The sequence below is a fragment of the Pectinophora gossypiella genome, chromosome Z (genome assembly GCF_024362695.1).
Source record: "Pectinophora gossypiella chromosome Z, ilPecGoss1.1, whole genome shotgun sequence".
In the NCBI taxonomy this organism is placed as follows: Eukaryota; Metazoa; Arthropoda; class Insecta; order Lepidoptera; family Gelechiidae; genus Pectinophora; species Pectinophora gossypiella.
The window spans coordinates 9,297,757-9,317,501 of NC_065433.1; the positions used below are offsets into that span (position 1 = coordinate 9,297,757).

The 19,745-nt window shown below is 36.0% G+C and overlaps 2 protein-coding genes across 2 annotated transcripts in view; one reads left to right on the plus strand and one right to left on the minus strand.

Moving 5' to 3' along the window:
• Positions 1-4,793, minus strand: part of LOC126379993 (multidrug resistance protein homolog 49-like) — a 26,071-nt gene extending 21,278 nt beyond the window's left edge. The window contains exons 1-5 of the mRNA XM_050029039.1: positions 4,677-4,793; positions 3,755-3,788; positions 2,798-2,994; positions 1,974-2,118; positions 373-473 (exon numbers count right to left, since the gene is read on the minus strand). Coding sequence (XP_049884996.1) covers positions 373-473; positions 1,974-2,118; positions 2,798-2,994; positions 3,755-3,788; positions 4,677-4,702 — 503 coding nt within the window. The 5' untranslated portion in view covers positions 4,703-4,793. The remainder of the gene's footprint in view (positions 1-372; positions 474-1,973; positions 2,119-2,797; positions 2,995-3,754; positions 3,789-4,676) is intronic.
• A 10,529-nt stretch (positions 4,794-15,322) lies between these two features.
• LOC126379999 (Krueppel-like factor 5) overlaps positions 15,323-19,745 on the plus strand; it is a 73,955-nt gene continuing 69,532 nt past the window's right edge. The window contains exon 1 of the mRNA XM_050029059.1: positions 15,323-15,458. Within this exon, the coding sequence (XP_049885016.1) occupies positions 15,408-15,458 (51 nt within the window). The 5' untranslated portion in view covers positions 15,323-15,407. The remainder of the gene's footprint in view (positions 15,459-19,745) is intronic.

A 19,745-nucleotide genomic window follows, 5' to 3' on the forward strand; every position in this document is an offset into this window, starting at 1 on the left:
CAACACTTAGAAGGCTGAAGACACAACGATTTTGCCAAAACGAGTCACGGACTCTTTCATAAAATTATGTTAGTATATCCTCGTAACGCCCGGATTTCCAGACACAATAGTTAAACAATGGGATTTGGATTTTAAAAGGCATCTGGGCCTTACGACCATATAGCCAAGTCAGAGGCCCAAGCACTACCAACCCGGCGAACTGGAGCAGCGTGACCCTCGCTCCCTTCGGTTATAGTATTGAGGTGCTCTCAGCTGTAGGACCTACGTCACACGTCCTACAGGTGGGAAACATAACATTAATAGTCTACGTAAAAGGCTGCTGATTACCCAGACACTTCACTAGAATGCATCTCTCTTAACTCGAATACTTACTCGGACATTTTGGAAGCAAGGTTGAATTCGGAGTCGGTGTCGAACCAGGCCATATCCTGACGCAGGGCTGCCCGCAAGAACAGCTTCCGGATTGTCGTGATCTGAATACGTACATCTTTCATTTAATTTTATATTCAATTAAAAGCACCTACGGTAAGCTAAGATACTAGGTAGGGTATCTATTTTTAGACGTGACCGTACATAAATTCTGAAACTTCACTGGTAAATATAAAGATGAGCCGAAAATTTTCAAAATTTAGAACGTGGAGAGTCGAGGAGTCCGAAAGAAGCAGTTCCGCTCATTTTTCTATGTGTTTTCTTTACATTGCGGTTGGTTAGCCAAGATAGAAATGTTACTATTTCTACTCGCTAACATAACTAAGCCCCCGCGGACCGAAACACCTTGCAGGAAGGTGCGTATAATCCCTTGACAAGTGTTTAGTTCATTTGCGCAGGTTACATGTTAGCAAGTGTAGCTTAGAACAAGGGGATTAGCCAAGTTCCAAACGATTATTCTAATTGACAGTGGCAGTGATATAATGAGGTAGATACAAAGACATGTCAATCCACAGTCAGCCGATTCATTCATTGCAACTTGGCTAAGGCCCCAGGCCTCAGGTCTGCATTGAAGCTAATATTGAAAAGATTCTTAAAATCACGATGACAGATGAGCAAGGTTAAAAATAAGTCATTTGGGGGTTGATTTAATACCGTCTCGTAATATAAACACAAGGTGACAGCGCGAAGCTCAACAAACCAATCAGCAGCAAGGCCGTCAATTAAAACAATTGCCGTTGCGCTTGCGCAGACTATGCTCCAGCTTCACGCTCGCTATCAATGACAATCATCATTGGAGATATTGACCTACAAATGATCTACTTGATGCCTGCAAATTACTTGTCCAACATGCTCGAGTTGAAGGACTTTGTTGTAGTATATAGGTGCGTGAAATCATTGGGTTAGTCGAGCCCCTAAATTGAGAGCTTTTAAGTGGTCCTTGTAGTAAGTAGATAAGAAGATGGTATTTCCGGTTGGCCGGAGTAAGGAAAACCTGTTCAGGTGGGGATACACAGGTGATTCCAACTTAGAGTGTGAGTACGTAACGGTTCCCCAGAAGATGGACCATCTAATAACATGCCCTCCACCTGCACGCGAGAGGACTTGACGCAGGCTACTGACTACGCCATTGCGTTGCCAAATACTGGGAGGAAACTATCTAAGTATTTAAACGCCTTTTTTATCATCGACACGAAAAGAAGAAGATGGCCTTAGTAACAGACCACACAGGCTAAGTAATTACTTATAGTTTCAAAACATCATAATTTATCATTGTAAGTTATCTTTTCTGTTTCATCTCTATTAAAATCGTCGTGACATTATTGAGACGGGAACATGGCACGCGATCCTTATTCTTAGCCATTTGTAATGACAATGATTTGAGCTAACATCATGACCTTATAGCCATCTTCAATGTTAACAATATTTGGATTACGGAACCGTTGTTACAATGAAATGTCACAAATGTGGATGCGTCTTTCTTTGCCTTCATCAGACCAGAGAATATAAGATAAAGTCGTTCCTTTTCTATGACCTAAACTCACCTGTCTCAAAGCACTCCAGCTGATGAGTGCTACGGAGAGCACGCAGAACAGCAGCGAGACGCCGATGCTGACGAACATGCCGATGGCCATGGCCGTGCCGTCTTCCACCAGGGCTTTCATGTTCTCCTCGTATGTCGCGTTTATACTGGCAAACAAAATTACAGATGGTTCAATGTTTACTATAGATACCTGTCGTCGCCCGCGACATCTTCGGCCTTCGGTTATATCGCGGAACGTACATCAAGCCACTCCTTAGATTTCAATCTATTGATATGCTAATTTTCATCCAAATCGGTGTAACATTTGTAATTAATTTGACGCTAGTTTAGGTGTAAGGTAAATAAACCAGGAAAACCTTAAAATGACTGTGATTCCAAGTCGAGATATTGTTTCATGTGGGTTATGGACACATCACCTATCCTGAAACCATCTCTGACTTGGTATCATAAGGACTGTGTCTATTTATGTCTATCTGTTGTACTTATTTTTAAAATGAACAAGCTAATTACCTAATTATAATTCGTGCGATGAATCTTGACTCATCGCGCTGATATCGTACCTAATAGGCTGCGTGTGTGTATGGGTACAGAGCTTACAAACTTCATCATCACTGGCTACAACATCTGTAGTCGATGACTGTTGTAGCACTTATGAGTTCCCACAACGGCAACGATGGCTATAAGGCCCATAACTGCGCGGCATTTCTTGCCACGTGAATCGCACCCAAAACGTGAGCCCGCAGGAGGCGGTAAAGCACGACGAAGACTTTTCTGCTTTAAATTCTCGAGCCAATCATCATAAAACCTCGAATGGGTATTACTTACAGTCTCCGGCCTCCCCCGAAGAGGGTCGTGAGGGGCAGGTAGCTAGACATCTGGTCATGGAACGTAGTCCTCTCCACGAAAGCTGTGCTGAGCTCCCCAAACTGCACCAGGTTGTACGAGACGCCGCCGCCGCTTAGAAAGCCGAAGATGGCGCCAAAAATAGTAGCCGTCAACTCCAGGCATGTCGCATACCGAAACTAGACAGAGAAATACAATTATTAAGTACTATTTGACTACTAACATCCGCTAAGTTGTAAAGAAAATCTTATATAATTCACGTCGAATAAAACCATGATGGATAGGACTACACAACAAAAGGGGCTGCAGTGTTTTCTTTATTACTTGTATTATGAGCCATGACGTATGTGTGAGTAAAAATAAAACCGATTAAGTAAGTATATTTAAAAATTAAATACGTAATAATCGTAATATGAAATGAAATGAAACTATAATATTTGATTGCATGTCGCAGTATTCTGTATTCAACAAATTCATCTGCATAAATCGTTCAATTGTTTCAATGTAAAACAAATTGTACCTACTGTGTTTATAACAGAAGTTAAATTGTTTCAATCATCGCTTCACCACAAACCTGTAAAGCACACCGCACTCTTACTACTTACGACGAATCATATTTCCAATTCCTTTTCTACTCTGTGCGACTAATAAATTTGTTTGACCACAGACTAATAAAATATTTAATTATTTTTAATATTGGTACTGAACCTGGTACACACAAACTGAATAATAATACTTATTTAAGGTGGTTATTCTGATTTTTTCTTAATTTTTTTTTCTGCTCGAATACTAGCTACTTGCAAAGTACTAATTGCAAGATATCAATCATCGACACTTGTTGAATCGATATTTACTTCCCTCTGTCACAAGGTACCTAGGTACTAAAATAAAATGATGGTAAGTATAAGATTGTGGTTCTTTAAAATGGCAATTACTTACGATGGCAAAATATGATAATTTGGGCTCCTTTGGTCTGTAAATAAAAAAAATCGTATTACAACACAAAAAAGCGTTCAAATGTTACATAGAATACACGCGAAGCAGACATGATGGATAGAATAATATTTTATTTGTTAACTTAAGTAAGTATTTATTTAATACCTATGACTAATATTTATATAATTTTGTACGATAAAGTAATACTAATAATACTAACACAGAGCGGACACATATAAACAGTAATATTGTTTACTTAAGAAGTATAAAATTTAACTAACATATTGGCCCCGATTCCTGCAGACACCGCCTAATTTTATTTTAAGTTATATCCGTCATTTTCATATCCGTCGAAAAGGAAAGGGACGGATGATTCACAGCTCTTAATTTTAGGAAGAATGAGTAAATTAATGTGTCGGGTTATTGACTGGAATTAGCACCAATATAATTATATATCTAACCTAAATAAAAATAAATAAAAAACATGTAAGAAAAATATGAAGAAAATTTTAATTTTTGCTGATAATACAGTGTAATTGATGTATGTAACCGATCAAAATTTAATATAGCTTGAAGTGGAACTTATTAAAATATAATGATACCTTTTGGTTTATTAGTTCACCTACAATACTAATTAGGCACATATATCTGTAGTTGTAGGATTACCTACGTTTAATTTTTTTTTCCCTATGGTGGGTTTGCTCTTGACCCCAGACTCGCAAGGCATTGACGAGGCCTAAGATGGAGCCCAGAAGGTGCCTTTTCACTCTGGCCTTGAAAGCACCCGGGTTATATGCATTCGGAAATACAGAAGAAGACAGAGAATTCCACTCCCTAATTTAATATAATAATTCGCTCGTAAGTATATAGAAAATTGTTAATCTTGTTTTTAAATATCGCTCAGCTACATTAAAATTCGACTCACTTTTCTTCCTTCTTCTTGATCCCCATGTTGGTAATAATCGTTTACAGGCCTTTTAAGTCCACGCGACGGTATGCCATGAAAGTTCGCCGCGACGCGAACGTATCAGGCGAGTCTTACAGCTGTTCTGAGACAGCGGAGGATTTTACATGAATATATTCCCTCATATCACGCACTAATGGTACTCACACTTGCACTAATAAACAACTGCTCTACGTAGCTCTACGTGAATGCGTACAAACGCACACTGTAATCTTTATGGCAATACTCAAATCTTACACCAGGAAATAAAATGAAATGATTCAAATATCGTTTTTTTTTTATGTACGTAGGTAATTCGTATGAAATTGACTTAGTTGTGCCAGTCGTTTTAAGCTCAATACATACACATAGCAAAACCGAAAAGGGATGTTTTGGGGGAGGTATTTCCGTAATGTACCAGTTTATATATTACACACGATCACCAAAGATCCCAAATTTAGCTTTAAAAGTTAACTTCGGATCATTTCGTAATATTTACGCCGGAAGACAAAATAATGGGGAAATATAAGTTTTACCTTTTTGTTTAAGTATAAACAAAAATAAAGCATTATTTTCTCCTACACAAACAGTTTAACAAACAACATAACAAAGGCATAACTATAACATCTGTGTAAGACCAAATACAGTCCTTTAAAATAAAAAACCTTGCTAAAGCTTCTGATGAATTCAATCTGATCGCGCACAACCTTTGCAAAAAATAGACACTATTAAATACTTAGGTATTCATCTTGACCACAATCTAAACTTTAAAGTGCGTTTATCTAAACGAGTAAGAAAACTTATTTATTTTTTCAAATATCTCCGAAATATAGCTGACACTGAAGTTATTAGAATGGTGTATTTTGCAATCTGTCAATCAATCATCTCCTATTGTATCGTTGTTTGGGGAGGCACTCACAAAACGACCCTTAAAAGTGCAGAAATTGCTCAACGTGCGGTGTTGAAAGTTGCCTCCTTTCAGTCTTATTTCCACCCTACTACACAACTGTATGATGAATGGCAAGACTTATCGGTCCGTAAATTATTTGTTCTTCAAGCAATTTTAAAGAAACATGCCCAAACAACCTTCGATCCTATGCATTTAACAAAAAGGCGATCTGATATTGTTTGTGCCACTGAGCCGCATAAAACTAAATTTTCTCATAACTTCTATGGTTTTTTGGGCTCTCATTTGTACAATAAGTGTACTTAATAAAGATAATAATATTTACCCATTAAATTACATTCGCTGTAAAAAAAAATGTAACTTCCTGGTTACTATCTATGAACTATGATGAAGTTGAATTACTTCTACAAACCTTGGTTTGACTCACCCAATGCAGTGGCTAGTGTACTTCATACCTTTCCGATCCCAAGTCCATACTCGACGTAGGGCTGCATTGGTAACTTAGGTAAATCGCCCCTCCGCGCACATGCATTCGCTCACACACACACACACACACTCACACTCACAGACCCACACACATACACTAACGCACTCATGTTAACACAATCACACACACTCGCACACACACTAACACACACACACACACACTTACACTTACTTTACTGTATAGTCTATTTTACTTAAATTCTAACAGATTTTTTTTATTAATATTATTTTTTCTTTCTTTTCGCGTTTATTACTCAATTTACTAAACATACTTAATTAAATTATTCTATGCAGAAACATACTCCCTAGTGTCCATATTTATTCTGGAGGTGGAGGCCTGGAGCATATAATAGTACAGGGTAACCTAGTTTACGCTCCAGCCTCCACAAACATATGTTAAATAAGTCAAAATGTAACTTATTACTATTATGTTGTGTAGCTAATAAACGATTTTTTATTTATTTATTTATTTATAAGAGACTGATCACCAACGTCTCCACACTCCAAATACCTGATTAGGTAGCTCGGTATTTTATAATGTTTAAGTTACAGTTTGAATTATAGACTGTATACAATAAAAAGGGTGGGATAGTTTTTTATAAGTACCTATTAGAAATAAGAGAAGGTTAAAGAACGTTGGGCATGCTTGTTTGTGTGAGAGTGTGTATATGTGTCTCTAAAATTTATTTATTTTACAAAATTAATAATTAGGTAGGTAGGTACCTAATTTTATAGCTACGCAAGTATAAATTGTATTCTAGCACAAGTTTACAAGCATTTTTTGATAATACAACAGTGTCGCACTTCTTATTGCAACCTAGGTCAACTATCTCGAGTTGCCCTAGGTCTCCCAACTGTTGCCCAATGGCTTAAATTAGCTTAAACGTTTTTAGACTCTGCTCCGAACCATCCAAATCTTAACTAACGTAACGTAACGTAGTAACTGCGGCTTTCGAATACATCCCTTTTAAGAAGGACGGTAACTAATGAACAGTATCGGTGCCTGAATGAAGTAATAAACGATCCTGACGACCCGAGCACTCTATCCATCGAGGCGGCCAGTCAGCTGGCAACAACAAACACTTCAGGACCCCGATACCGACCCCGCCGCCGTGGTCGACGATTTCTCTCACTCAGCGTTTATCGCTATCGGCCCACTAGGGTAGATTCATTCTTTCAAATATAATAATGCATTCAGACGACGACCTGGGCGTAGGCGCCCAGCTGGGCACCTTCAGGCCTGTAGTCTTAAATTTTGAGAGTTCCGGGTGAGCGCCCTCAGCAAGAACCTTCTTCCATTTGTCTGGCCCATAATTTGCCTCCATTTGTTAATTTATGTCATATGCGGCAAATGTACAATAATTCACGTAGCCGTAATATACCTAGATATATTATAGTAATATTATATAAAGAGGTAAATTTAGTGAGGTTACTGTTTATTTAACAATAAGGTTTTGAAAATATTCTAGAAACACATTACTTACTCATTTTTTTTAGTTTTCGGTCTGACAAAACCCGGAATTATATCTAGAATAAAGGACTTTCTAGGCTACGTTCAGATAGCGTTGTACAGCTTTAACGTGATAATCTACCTATTTTCTCATTACTCGAGTACATAATTATTCTAAAATACAATGTAATGACAGAAGCATATATATAAAAATAATGGTTGCATGATATTTGGTTCACATTACGTATAATTATGTTGCTACCTACCTATATATAGGTATTTATTTGTCGATTTGCCCTACAGTCACTTGGCCACATCGAAATATCGCTGGGCCTATCGTAATATCGTTTCTCGCCGCTGGTAGCTCACCACAGTATTAGTAATTTTAGATTAAATTTATTTTTTAAATATTAATTGAATATACATTTAATAAATATATATTTTTATTTGAACTAATTAAAATTATGTACCCAAAAGGATCAGATATTAATATTTAATAATTCAATAAATAAAGTTATTCTGAAGTGACAAATAAAAATAAATAAGATAAAGTTATTGATATAAAATAAATTATTTTTTAATTACATAATCTTTTTATTGTTAAAATTATTATTACTAATAGTATGATTTTAAGTAAAATTATTCTTTTAATTTAATGTAATTATTAATAAAATTATTTATCACTAAGTATTAGTAAGTATACAATAAATATAGGCTCACAATTATTTAGCTTATAATACCTAATATTTTTATGTGGTAGTACTTTGGTTACCATACAGAATTAATATGGCGGGTATCAAACGGGCATATCACGAAATTACGGTACATCATGATCTGCCCAGGAACATCTCAATCGGCCCAATTTAACGATCGGCCCATGAGATAGATAAGTTACATAATTTGTATTGGGTGTTCAAGCTCGCTTACATACAAATGGACTTACAGCTGGCGAAAAATCGATTTTGAAAAAAAAATCCTTTACAACTCACCATCTGTTTTGTATTGACTACCTACTTATTCGTGTATAAAAAGGAATCAGTCATAAAATAAGTATTTGACACACATAGACAATGGATATCTATCTAGACAGAGACATATTTAGCAGTTATAGTGGCAATTCATAACCAATTGACCCGCGCCTGCGTAGCGCCTGTTTCAATTTTCACAATAAACATCTACGTACAACATACCTACCACTGCCATTCGGACAATTGATTTGTATTCATTTGTACAGGTATACATAATATATCCATATGCACAGACTATTTTATTGCTGGCGCAAATACATCGAGAAGTTTAAGCCTATCTTATAGAAAAATATTCACGTCAATCTTCAAAAAAAAAGTTATATAAGATTTCTATTTAAGAATATTTTCAAGACTTTATTGTTAAATAAACAGTAACCTCACAAAATTTACCTCTTTATATAATATTACTATATTATTATGTACTTACTTAGAATGAATATAAAAGTACTTACAGATGTCGTAGGCCGATTTAAAAACTGGGCCGATCGATGGGAGTAATATTTTTTGATGTGCCCTACAGTCAGTGACCTGACCACATCGAAATAGCGCTGGGCGTATCGTGATATCGTTACGTCGCTGGTAGCTCACCACAGTATTAGTAATATTAAATTAAATTTATTGCTACGCTTACCGACGAACAATGTCGATACAGGGCGACGTCGTTGTCTACACCAACGTCGCTGTTCTGTAAGCTTTTTTTTTGACGTGACTTATTGTAGATTTGCCGCAGACGGCATTAATTACTTGGCCGGAAGCGCAGCAAGCGCCATCGTGTAGTAAGTAAGTACTTAGTTTATGTTTACATGACCGAAATATACAGGGCATTAGTGACATCGTAACGAAAACTTTGAGGGATGGTTCAGACCATGATTCCGAGTTGATATCAAGTGGAATTTGCCGTCGCAAAATTCAAGTCTTTTTGTGCTGTTATTTTATTATTTTCAATTGTAAAGTTTTGCGATGAAAAAATCCACTTGATATTAATTCAGACTATCCCCCTCAATAATCACAATACACCCAGTACAATTACTTACAGGTAGCCATACAAGTACATATGGGTGTTGGTGACACCGTAATACTGAGGGGGATAATTCAGACCATGATTCTAAGTCGATAACAAGTTGAATTTCTGTTCTTTATTTCAGTCTTACGCGTGCATAAAATAACGCCACCATCTGACAAATCACAACGTAGGAATGCCTTGCCTGCTGTCCCGCATAAAACTGGATTCACTGAACATCATTTCTATGTCTTGGGCTCCTTATTATATAGAAAAATCGATAAAATTCTAAGTCTAAGGGATCTAAATAAATATGAAGTTAAACATAAAGTCGTAAATTGGATTCTTAATTTGAACTACTCTAAAACTGAGGAACTATTGAAATTCATTGCATAATCTGCTTACTTGACCAATGCGTTATTTGCTTTTACATACAAATCTTAACCTAGCTTTGTTGCTAACGCAGTTGCCCTGTTATTTTTCACAAATCCTTAAAACATAATTGCACACGTACATGCGTTAGTGGAAGCTGCTTATAGCACGATAGCAGTTTCTGAACCCAAGACAACATTTAAGTCGTAGGGCTATCGCAAACACTCACACAGTTACACACAAACACACACACACACACTAATATATACACATACACACACACACACACACACACACACAAACCCAATTTACATACAAAATGCATGTTTATTTGTTCTTATTTAAGCACAGTTTATTGTCAAATAAATTCAGTTTAAAAATGGTCTGCCTAAACTGATGTTATAAAAGATGTAATTGCTGAACACTGCTCCCTGAGATACAGGTCTCCTAGTTCAGGTAGCAGGGTTATACTTCTGTAGCATTTGTGTGTCCTAGCTGTAGCACCCAATCTTGTGTCGATCTTTTCTATGACAATAAACAATTATTTTATTTTTATTTTTTTTTTATTTATCGGAAGATCAGAATCTTGGTCTGAATCATCCCTCAAAGTTTTCGTTATGATGTTACTAGCACCCTGTATTTAATATATTTTTTTTCACGTGACTTCTAGCTGAATAGTCTCGACCGGCATTCAATCGTTATTAGAAACAATATAAATGATCCAAGCAGAATTCCATAGTCTCTGCTAACCCCGGTGAGATATAAGATTCAGATCCCGGTTACATTTATTGTGAATCCGGAAACTACTTAAAACGGACATGATTTCTAGACATTTCACTCAATTAGTGTGATTGAATGCAAATCTATTCGCCTGAATTTCCAGACAAAATGTAAGTACTTACCTAAATAAAGATTACTTTTTTAAGTGTTCTTGGCGTTCTTGCAAATGTGAATTTGCACGAAATATCAATTAAGTACGTGCATTTTTCACATTTTTTCCGGTGTGTGGATGCAGGATAATATTATATATTAAGTCTTTTGTCCACGCATAATGGGCCATCTTAGAGTCTCAATGCGGAAAACAGAGCCCACTAACATAACAAGTGTTTTGTCGCGTCCTTGTCGACTGTTATAGAACGGGATTAGAACAGATAATCTGATGTAGGTAATAAAATGAGGTATTTACTCCACGCTCACTTTTACAACTCACAAATTCACAAATGTGGCTTGTTATATCTTTCCCTAGGATTATCCCGTTTTTTTACAGGGTAAGTTTACCTAACCTGAAGATTTGACAGGTCCGGTTTACAGAAGCGACTGCCTGTCTGACACAGGTTAGGTCACGTACTTCCGAAAAATGCATTTCTCGGGAATGTGGGTTTCCTCGTGATGTTTTCCTTCACCGCTGAGCACGTGGTAATCATTTATGATCCAAACATAAATTCGAAAACAAATTCGACAATTATTGGTTTAGGCCTGTGATGGATTTGAACCTGCGACCCCAAAGTGAGAGGCAAGCGTTCTACCAACTGGGCTACCACGGCTCTTTTTTCACCAAAGTTGATGAAGTTGCTAATTGATCTCACAACAACCCACACGAGAGAAGTAGAACAATATTCTTGTAAGAATATATTTTTTATACCTCTATAAGTTCATAACTATATTCCTAATTGAGATAGAGGTACAGCCATCGAACAGTAAACTAAGTACCCACGTTTCACCTAGCTTTGTTACACCAACGTGATCACATTAAACACGTAAGTATCTACATGATTTTAATTAGTTTTAGGCGCTTATTTGACTAAAGAATATTAAAAATGTTAAACGGAGAGCGCCTGTGAAAACTATAGCATTCAATGTTACATACTCTACGTATGGTATAAAATTTACAAGGCGCTACGCACTACTAACTCAAACAACAAGTCATCTTTAAAGAAATAAAGAAAAAAGATTTAATAATAAGTACCTATGTTGGAAACTACAGTCCTAATCTGTGCCACAATACAATCATCACACGCATCCTTACTATTTATTTTGCATTAATATTCATATATCTAGAACTTGAAGGCGCTGGATTCTGGACTGAACCCGTACCGTAAAAAAAAACCATTCAGGACTTCAATTTCGGGTATGAGTGTTGTCTTCTAAGTTGTTGTTCTAAAGGGCTACGAAGGCGTATTTTTTGGTAAGGATGTACTTAAGTATGTAGAATTTCCTTGACTGAGAAGCTTGAGACATTATAATAATTATATTTAAGTACTTGTGGTAATTCGTAAGTATGAACATAACTGTCCTGTGACTTTATCAATATAAGCGGTCAGTCGTCGTTCTCATTGTTAAGTACTTAATTCATAATTAAAATTCGAAAATAACTCAAAAAAAATATTGTTCTATGTCTATACGTAGATAAGTAAGTAATTAATTTTATAATTAATCTTTGCCCAGGAAAATATCCAAAAGAGTTTTATCTAATATGTTGGATTTCATAGACTTACCAGGCTACTTTCTCCAAAAATAGTATAGATGGCGCTGTTCAGATTTAACGTGAGAATTATCTAGTTTCTAGTTTCTAACCGGGTAAGTACGGTCACGAGTACCAATATATATACACTTTGAAACCACGTCGCATTAACTTTTTTGACGAATTAAACCGTAAGTCTCATTTAATGTCAAATATGATATTTCGACAGGGTTCTTACATGATATTGCTCATGACTGTACATAATTATTCAAAAATATAATCTAATTGCAGAGGCATATATAAAAATAATTCTTGCTTGATATTTGAGTATAATAAAAAGGGTCATCATTTATACCCAAAAACAAAGATAAAAGATGCGTAAGTTGCTGTTGTTCTTGAAATTGGAAGGATAAAAGAAGGGAAATCTGTACAGCGCCATCTGTATTCTTATTGGGTAATCTTGCTTGGAAAGTCTCTAACTGACTGAAAGTTGACTGTTGACTATTTTGTTGTGCCACCTTACCCATTAGGGGCTGCACTAAGTAATTAAAAACAATATTAAAGTAAATGCGTAATAAAAAAAACCTCGAAGGGCTTACATTGACCAAATTAGAGATGTCCTTAGAAAAGGTTTAGTATGATCTACTCTGAAACGGCGTGCGTGTATGAAGCGATTGATGAATGTGGATGAAGCAAGAGAAGTGTGTCAGGATCGAAGCAAATGGAATTCTATAGTCTCTGCTTAACCCGGTGAGAAATAGGCGTGAGTTAATATATGTATGCATAAGAATGGGTAATAAAATTAAATACAACCGACATTCTCGTACTTACCTCTTTTGCTTCTTCCACATTCATCAATCGCTTCATGGTAGATCGTACCTACTAAATCTTTATTAAGGACAGCCCCGATTTGATCTACGTCCATCTAAATCTTCTTTTGCCAGCCCTAAAAGCAACCTTCGCCTTATATACCTACCGCTTTCGTAATCGATTAATATATTATTGGTTTGTTATCATTTCCTGATCGCTCCATGATTTAAAGCTCTTTCAGATATTGTTAAGTTTGACCACACGGGGTTACTCTACTGCAAACTGCGTACCATAGAGCTTGTAAGTAAAAGCCTGAATGCAGGAAGTGTCGCATTAAGCTATAAACATAGAATAAGGAATAGTACTACGTAGGCTAACTATTCTCCGAAGAAACTGGACGTGAAGACATAAAAATTGTCCTTATAAACATAAGTTAAAGCTGTAAGTACAGTTTTATCTAATACGTTACGAAACGTGTCGTTAAAAACATTTTTTTATGTATCAAATGTGTTTCAGAAATCATTATATTGCGTTGTAACATACCTATATAACCTCTTTCCTAATCCCTAATTGGGGTAGTCAGTATGCAGTATCGCACCTTTAAAGTCGACAAAATATGTGACCTCAGTTCCAGCACATTGAAAAGGGTTCACTGACAAAAATAATAAAAAAGGAAACCTTAAGCTGTCTTTACAATATGAGAAAGCCTTTCGTGGCATGAAACAGCCGTTTCTACGATTGTCAGTATACATGCTATATACCTACCTAGAGTGGAAAAACTAATCGAACGAACGACGATCAGTGAAAGCCGACGTACACAAACTAGAAATAGGTAAGTATTAGTACGAAGCCTGCTTGGACGCAGCTACATTGTGTAGGTAGGTACAGGCTCAGTGATAAGAAACTCGAAAGTGATAGCGGCTCAGAACCCGCTGGATCACATAGTGCTGTGACAGACAAACTTACTTACACTATTAAAATTCAAATTCATAATTCAAAAATATGTTTATTCGGTAGGTAATATAGTTACACTTTAAATCGTCAATTTTAACATAACGAACGTCTCATCCGCCTAAAACTATGCAGCTTCGCGCAACCTGTATAGCCGGGGAAACGAAGCTTCATTGAACAATGAGTTATCTAGTAATTTAGAAGCAAGAGTTACCAGACTGGTATTTTTAAGTAAGTAATCTTACGTAAGTCATATTTTAATGGAAGAAAGTGTTAACGTAAAGTTGTTATCTAGTTTTTTTGCTCTGCCTACACAGAAAGGATGCGGGCGTGATTTGTGAAAATTTTAACCATTACCCATATACCTACTTATATATATATGTCAACAAAAATAAGTAGAGTTGATGATGATGTCTCTACAAGATTGTGCATGTTTCGTTCGTATGCACAAATGTATGAAAATAGCGGGGGTATTGGTGCGTTTTTACTGGGTTTTGGCGGGACTTTTAACTCGTAGGAGTTAACCAGTAAAAGTAAAAAACATTTACAGTAAAAACCTAACATAGGTTAGCTAACAAGTCTGTCTGATTCGTCGGTGTCGTAAATAAAGGCTCGGGTCCAATTTGCGGACGTGGGACTGCTTCTTACAACACTAAGATCAGATTGTATATTCATTGTAGGTACTTACTTAGATGTCTGTGTGAAATAGAAACATCTAAGTTGGTATTCTACGTGTAGGACAAAATGAAGGAAAAATGCATGTTCGTTATTCTTTGTGAGAAAGCAAATTCTAGAAAACATATTGTATTTTAATACATTTGAAAGCGTAAAAAGGAAATAACTGTGAACCGTTAGCAAAAACATGAATGAAAATTAATAAGTTTCTTATGAAGATGCCAATTTGCCAAACAATAATCTTTAAACAGAGCACGATGTAATATTAAAGATCCAATTAATAACTTGTAACGCTTTCAAATGAGCTATCAGTTTCGCCATGTAGGTACCCGTGGTGCGCGCATCGAGCGGAGCAGCCGCAGCGACCGGAGCGGCGCGGCGGGCGCGCGAGCCCTCGTTATCAGTCGCGCAAGAAGCTAATCACTTGGTCTGCAACCCCGCGTGGTGTCGGAGTGTGGCAGCCGGGCGGCAGTCGTTCGCGCGCAGTGTGTGCGCGCAGGCGTGCGTCATGTCCCCACTCCGCAGCCGCGCGTGACGGCGTTAGCCTCGCGGAATCTCCGGCGGCGGCCGGGAATGGAGGCCTGCGCCGCTCTCACAGCTGCCGAGGACCTAGTGGGCGACCAGGTACCTCCACACACCACCCGGTGCCACACCACCACACTACTCTCCACGGATTTTCCAAGTGTCCCTTTTCCAAGTTTTTCCCGTGACAACGTTGACAGCCGATGTGTTTCGGTTTGTAAAAGTTAAATTAATAGTGTTGTACAGTGTTTACCACCTTCTACGTAATTGACGGTACGTTTTGAAAACTAAGTGCGACAACCTAGTTTACTTAAACTTTGCGTAGGTACTTACAGTAGAAATAGATAGCAACAAACATACTTTGTCAGACACAAACATATTTTTATTATTTTCAAAACCAACAAATGTACTGACAGAATATCGAAGCTAATGTTAATCATATTTCATATTATAGAGCTGTTTTTCAAATTAGGTTGAAGTTAGGTGATGTTTTTAACTCCAGTCTAACGGGTAGGTACTAAAACCTTTAGTAGAGAAAGTAACGACCTATAACTTTTTTAGAAATTGTTTGGTTTGTATCATTTTCTATTTGCATTGCGAATTTACTAAAACTGTGAGCGTAACTAAGACATTTATATTTGCATAATATAATATTTTTAATTGATACATAGAGCGAAATAGAATGATCCATAACTTTTAGTAGATATTTACTTAGCTATGAAAATTAACTTAAATAAGTACCTTTATAATGACGACACAAACAGAACGTCCATGCCGTACGATCATTGATTGAAAAATGTTTTTCTAACTACATATTAAAACTTTGAAAAAATATCCCAAACTAGAAAAATATACAATTTTTTAAGTATTCACTGTTACACTGAAGGTTCGATTCGAGGAATTAATTAGGAAAATAAAATAGAAGATACCTACTAAGTAGGTATCTGCCGGAGTAAGTGGCCATATATAAGACATCAACGGCCGCCGGCATGTTACTGGTGTCACCAATTGAACTTTAACTACAATTACTATCAAACCATGTTTCGTTACGATTAAAACTTGTCTTTTTCTTTATAAAGTTTCTAATGAAATATATCCGAACTTTTAAATTACATAATATAACACTATAGGATACTTAGTAAAAAAATAAAACTAGGAAACTAATTAGGTAGGTGTAATTCCCTTTAGTTTTTCTAAAGGGACAAACTAAGTTAACAAATATTTTCCTTATTGTAAATCTGATTTCCTTTTCCTATTATCCTATTTTCTATTATAATAGCGTCTTGTTATTCTTCTATCTCTATCTCCTGCTGGGGTGTAGTGCTTGAACAGATTTCCCCTTATCTCAATCTTTTGCAGCCTCTGTAGCTTGCTTCCATGACCTGCCGAGGGTTTTAACGACTCCAAGTCTCTTTGTGGCGCCCCCTTTTACGTTTTCCACATGCACGCCAGATCAGAGCTCGCCAGACTGGTGCCCTGTAGTTTTCATGCCTGCGATTTTCATGTGCGGATATCAGCTCCCAGTGTTTTGACCAATCAATCTCCAGAGCTCCGTGTTTGTAAAAGTTTTAGGGCAGAAGATCTTTATTATTTGCTGTAACCATTTATTAACAAACACTTGGGAGGTTTCTGGTCAGGTCTTTTCGAACAACCCATGTATTACAGCAGTATGGAAGAACAGTCTTTTCATTAAAGGTGAAGATTCGCAGCTTCGTTATTCACAATATAGTGGACGACTTCCAAGGCTTTAGTTGGCAGAATTATTTAAATTATTATTATAGTATACCGTTAGGTTTATATTACATGACCTACCAAATGCCGTGGACGCCTAATACAAGTTTCTAAGCTGTAAAACTACGGTTAAATTTAATGTAAGTACTTATTATTATTTGTACCTACAATTGGGTAGTTTCCTACGTCAAAGATGAATTATGAAATTTTGATCTTACTTTAAATAAAACTTTAAATCACGGGTGAATAGGCATTATCTGGGTAAGCTCGTTCCAACGTCGATATCTTCTTCTCCTCGAGGAAGAATGAAGTCAAGATTGTTTTAAGTTTACGCGGTTATTATCATAATTAAAGCACATCAGTCATCCCGTGATCATGGCACTTGCAACAGTGTCGAAATATCGGGAGTCTCATATCCCCATTTAAACGCGGTAAGAACCCGTTATTATGTGCTTTAAGTATGAAGTCAAGAGCAAACCCATCTTAATTAAAAAAAAAACTTACTAAATAAAGACAAATCTAAAGGTGACAAAAAACGTTTTCTTGTTTCTATTTAAGTTATTTATAAATTTCAACAAAGAAAAATGTTTTAATAAGTGCGACATATTGTCACGTTTTTCTATCACGTCAAAGTTTGCTTTTCCATACAAATTCCATAGTAATATCGTGTTTAGACATTTAGTAAAAAGTAACAGATTTGACTAGTTGGAAATTACCCTATTGCAATCGTGTAGACACCTTTAACAGACAAGACACCTATCTATGTTACCTACTTATTTCGGGTGGGTAGGTACACATAAGTTTTCATGGTACCATATTAAGAGGAGCGATGTATGATACTTCTTTATTCCTTGTCAGTTTTCAAGCTGCGGCTTTGAGTTTGTTGTAAACTAAATATATCCGTCTTAGGCCAAATAGCCCAAGTAGCAACCGATTGTCTTAAAAGAGAATTGTAGATATCTTGAAGGCAAGTAGACTAAATCAAGCCCTTGTCTTGGATAAGTCTTATATGTCTCCAAGATATCCCTCAAGATATCTTGAAGACACAGTTTAGTAAAAGTGGGCACATACTTTAACTCTTATACAAGACATACTTAAGACAACGCTAAGTCAGACTTAAACCCTACTTTAGACAATGTTCTTGCGTATTCTAAACTTAGAATTCTTGTAGTATCACTTAATACCAAGAATGTATACTTGAAGATATCTACAATACTTAGTTAAGACTATAGGATTGAATTGCACTGAGTCAATTGTAACTTAACGAAGTAAAACTTCAGGTCATACTTAAAACGATTTTTACTTCACGCGTCTTTATTTTAGAATATAATGGCGAACATTTACATTAACACAAGAAATGAAGTCTGTAAGAAAATGGCGACTAAAATACTAGTTGTTATTTTAACAAAAGGTTATTCCGCCGTTTCACATACAGGAAATTATAAACGCATGATTGTTTCTCGTGTAAAATCGATAGAAAGTGTTAAAAAACAGAAGGGCCTTGAATATACCAGAAAAATAATAATAAAATTTGTATTGATTATTCAGCAAATAAAAAAAATGGTGACATATGGTACAGATAAATTCATTTTCTATTAATATGTGACAGCTGAACGCAGTAATTGTTACTACAACAGAAATATTATATTAATTTACTTCAGTTTTTGACGATAATATTGTCAAAAAAAATTACTTGTTTTCGTCCCGTAAGTGCAAAATGGCGTTAAGTAATATTTTTCTAAATGAAGTAAGACTTTAGAAACAATTGATTTCGTAAGAATCAGTTTAGAAAAGTAAAGTCAAGTTGCACTTCATCAAGTACTAGTTAAGATAAATTTTACTTCAATTGTCTAGGAGTATACCCACTTAAGACAAAAAGTATTTAGTGAATTCCTACTTAAAACTCTTATATCTAAAGTGATCCTCTATTTTGATTTAGTAAAGTAATGTCGTAAAATCATGTTTGTTTATTCTGTGCCAGAATCATCTATGTAACAAGTAACAATTAAAATCGAACAAGCTTAAAACCTATGGAAAGTATGTTTGTTTGAGAGGTAAGTTTTTCGACTCGTGGAAGATAAAAAAATATTGTTATGCTGAGTTCTTACTTGGATAGGAATGTGATTTACTTAATTGTTTAATATTTATCAGAAATGGAACTAACAAACATAAACTCAATTTGCTAATGAGTCTCCGCGCATACATTCTCATAGGTTACCTACATGGTTCGCTGACGCAAAGTAGGTACGATCACCGCGCTTCTAATTGCCAACGGAAACAATGTGATTATTGTAAAAATTTACGAGTGTCCGTTGAATATTGTATATACGAAGAACCCTTGCAATTTGATTAACGTCGTGTGTGTGCGCGGTAGTTTCTAATCCCACCAAAAACATTATTGTTAATAAAGGCGGCCAAATTCCCGATGACTTTTATCAAGCTAAAAACATATTGGAATCGAATCTAATGCTCACTTTAAATGCATTTAACCATACACAAAACTTAAAATATATTTATGATTGTGAATAAAGCTTAGTTAAAAATAGGTACATTTTTAAAATTATTAAAAGAAATAATGAAATGAAAGAAGAAAGAAAAGTATCTAGACACGCGGTAGCGTGTCAAGCCAAGTTCAAGAAATAGAACTGGCGAGCCGCA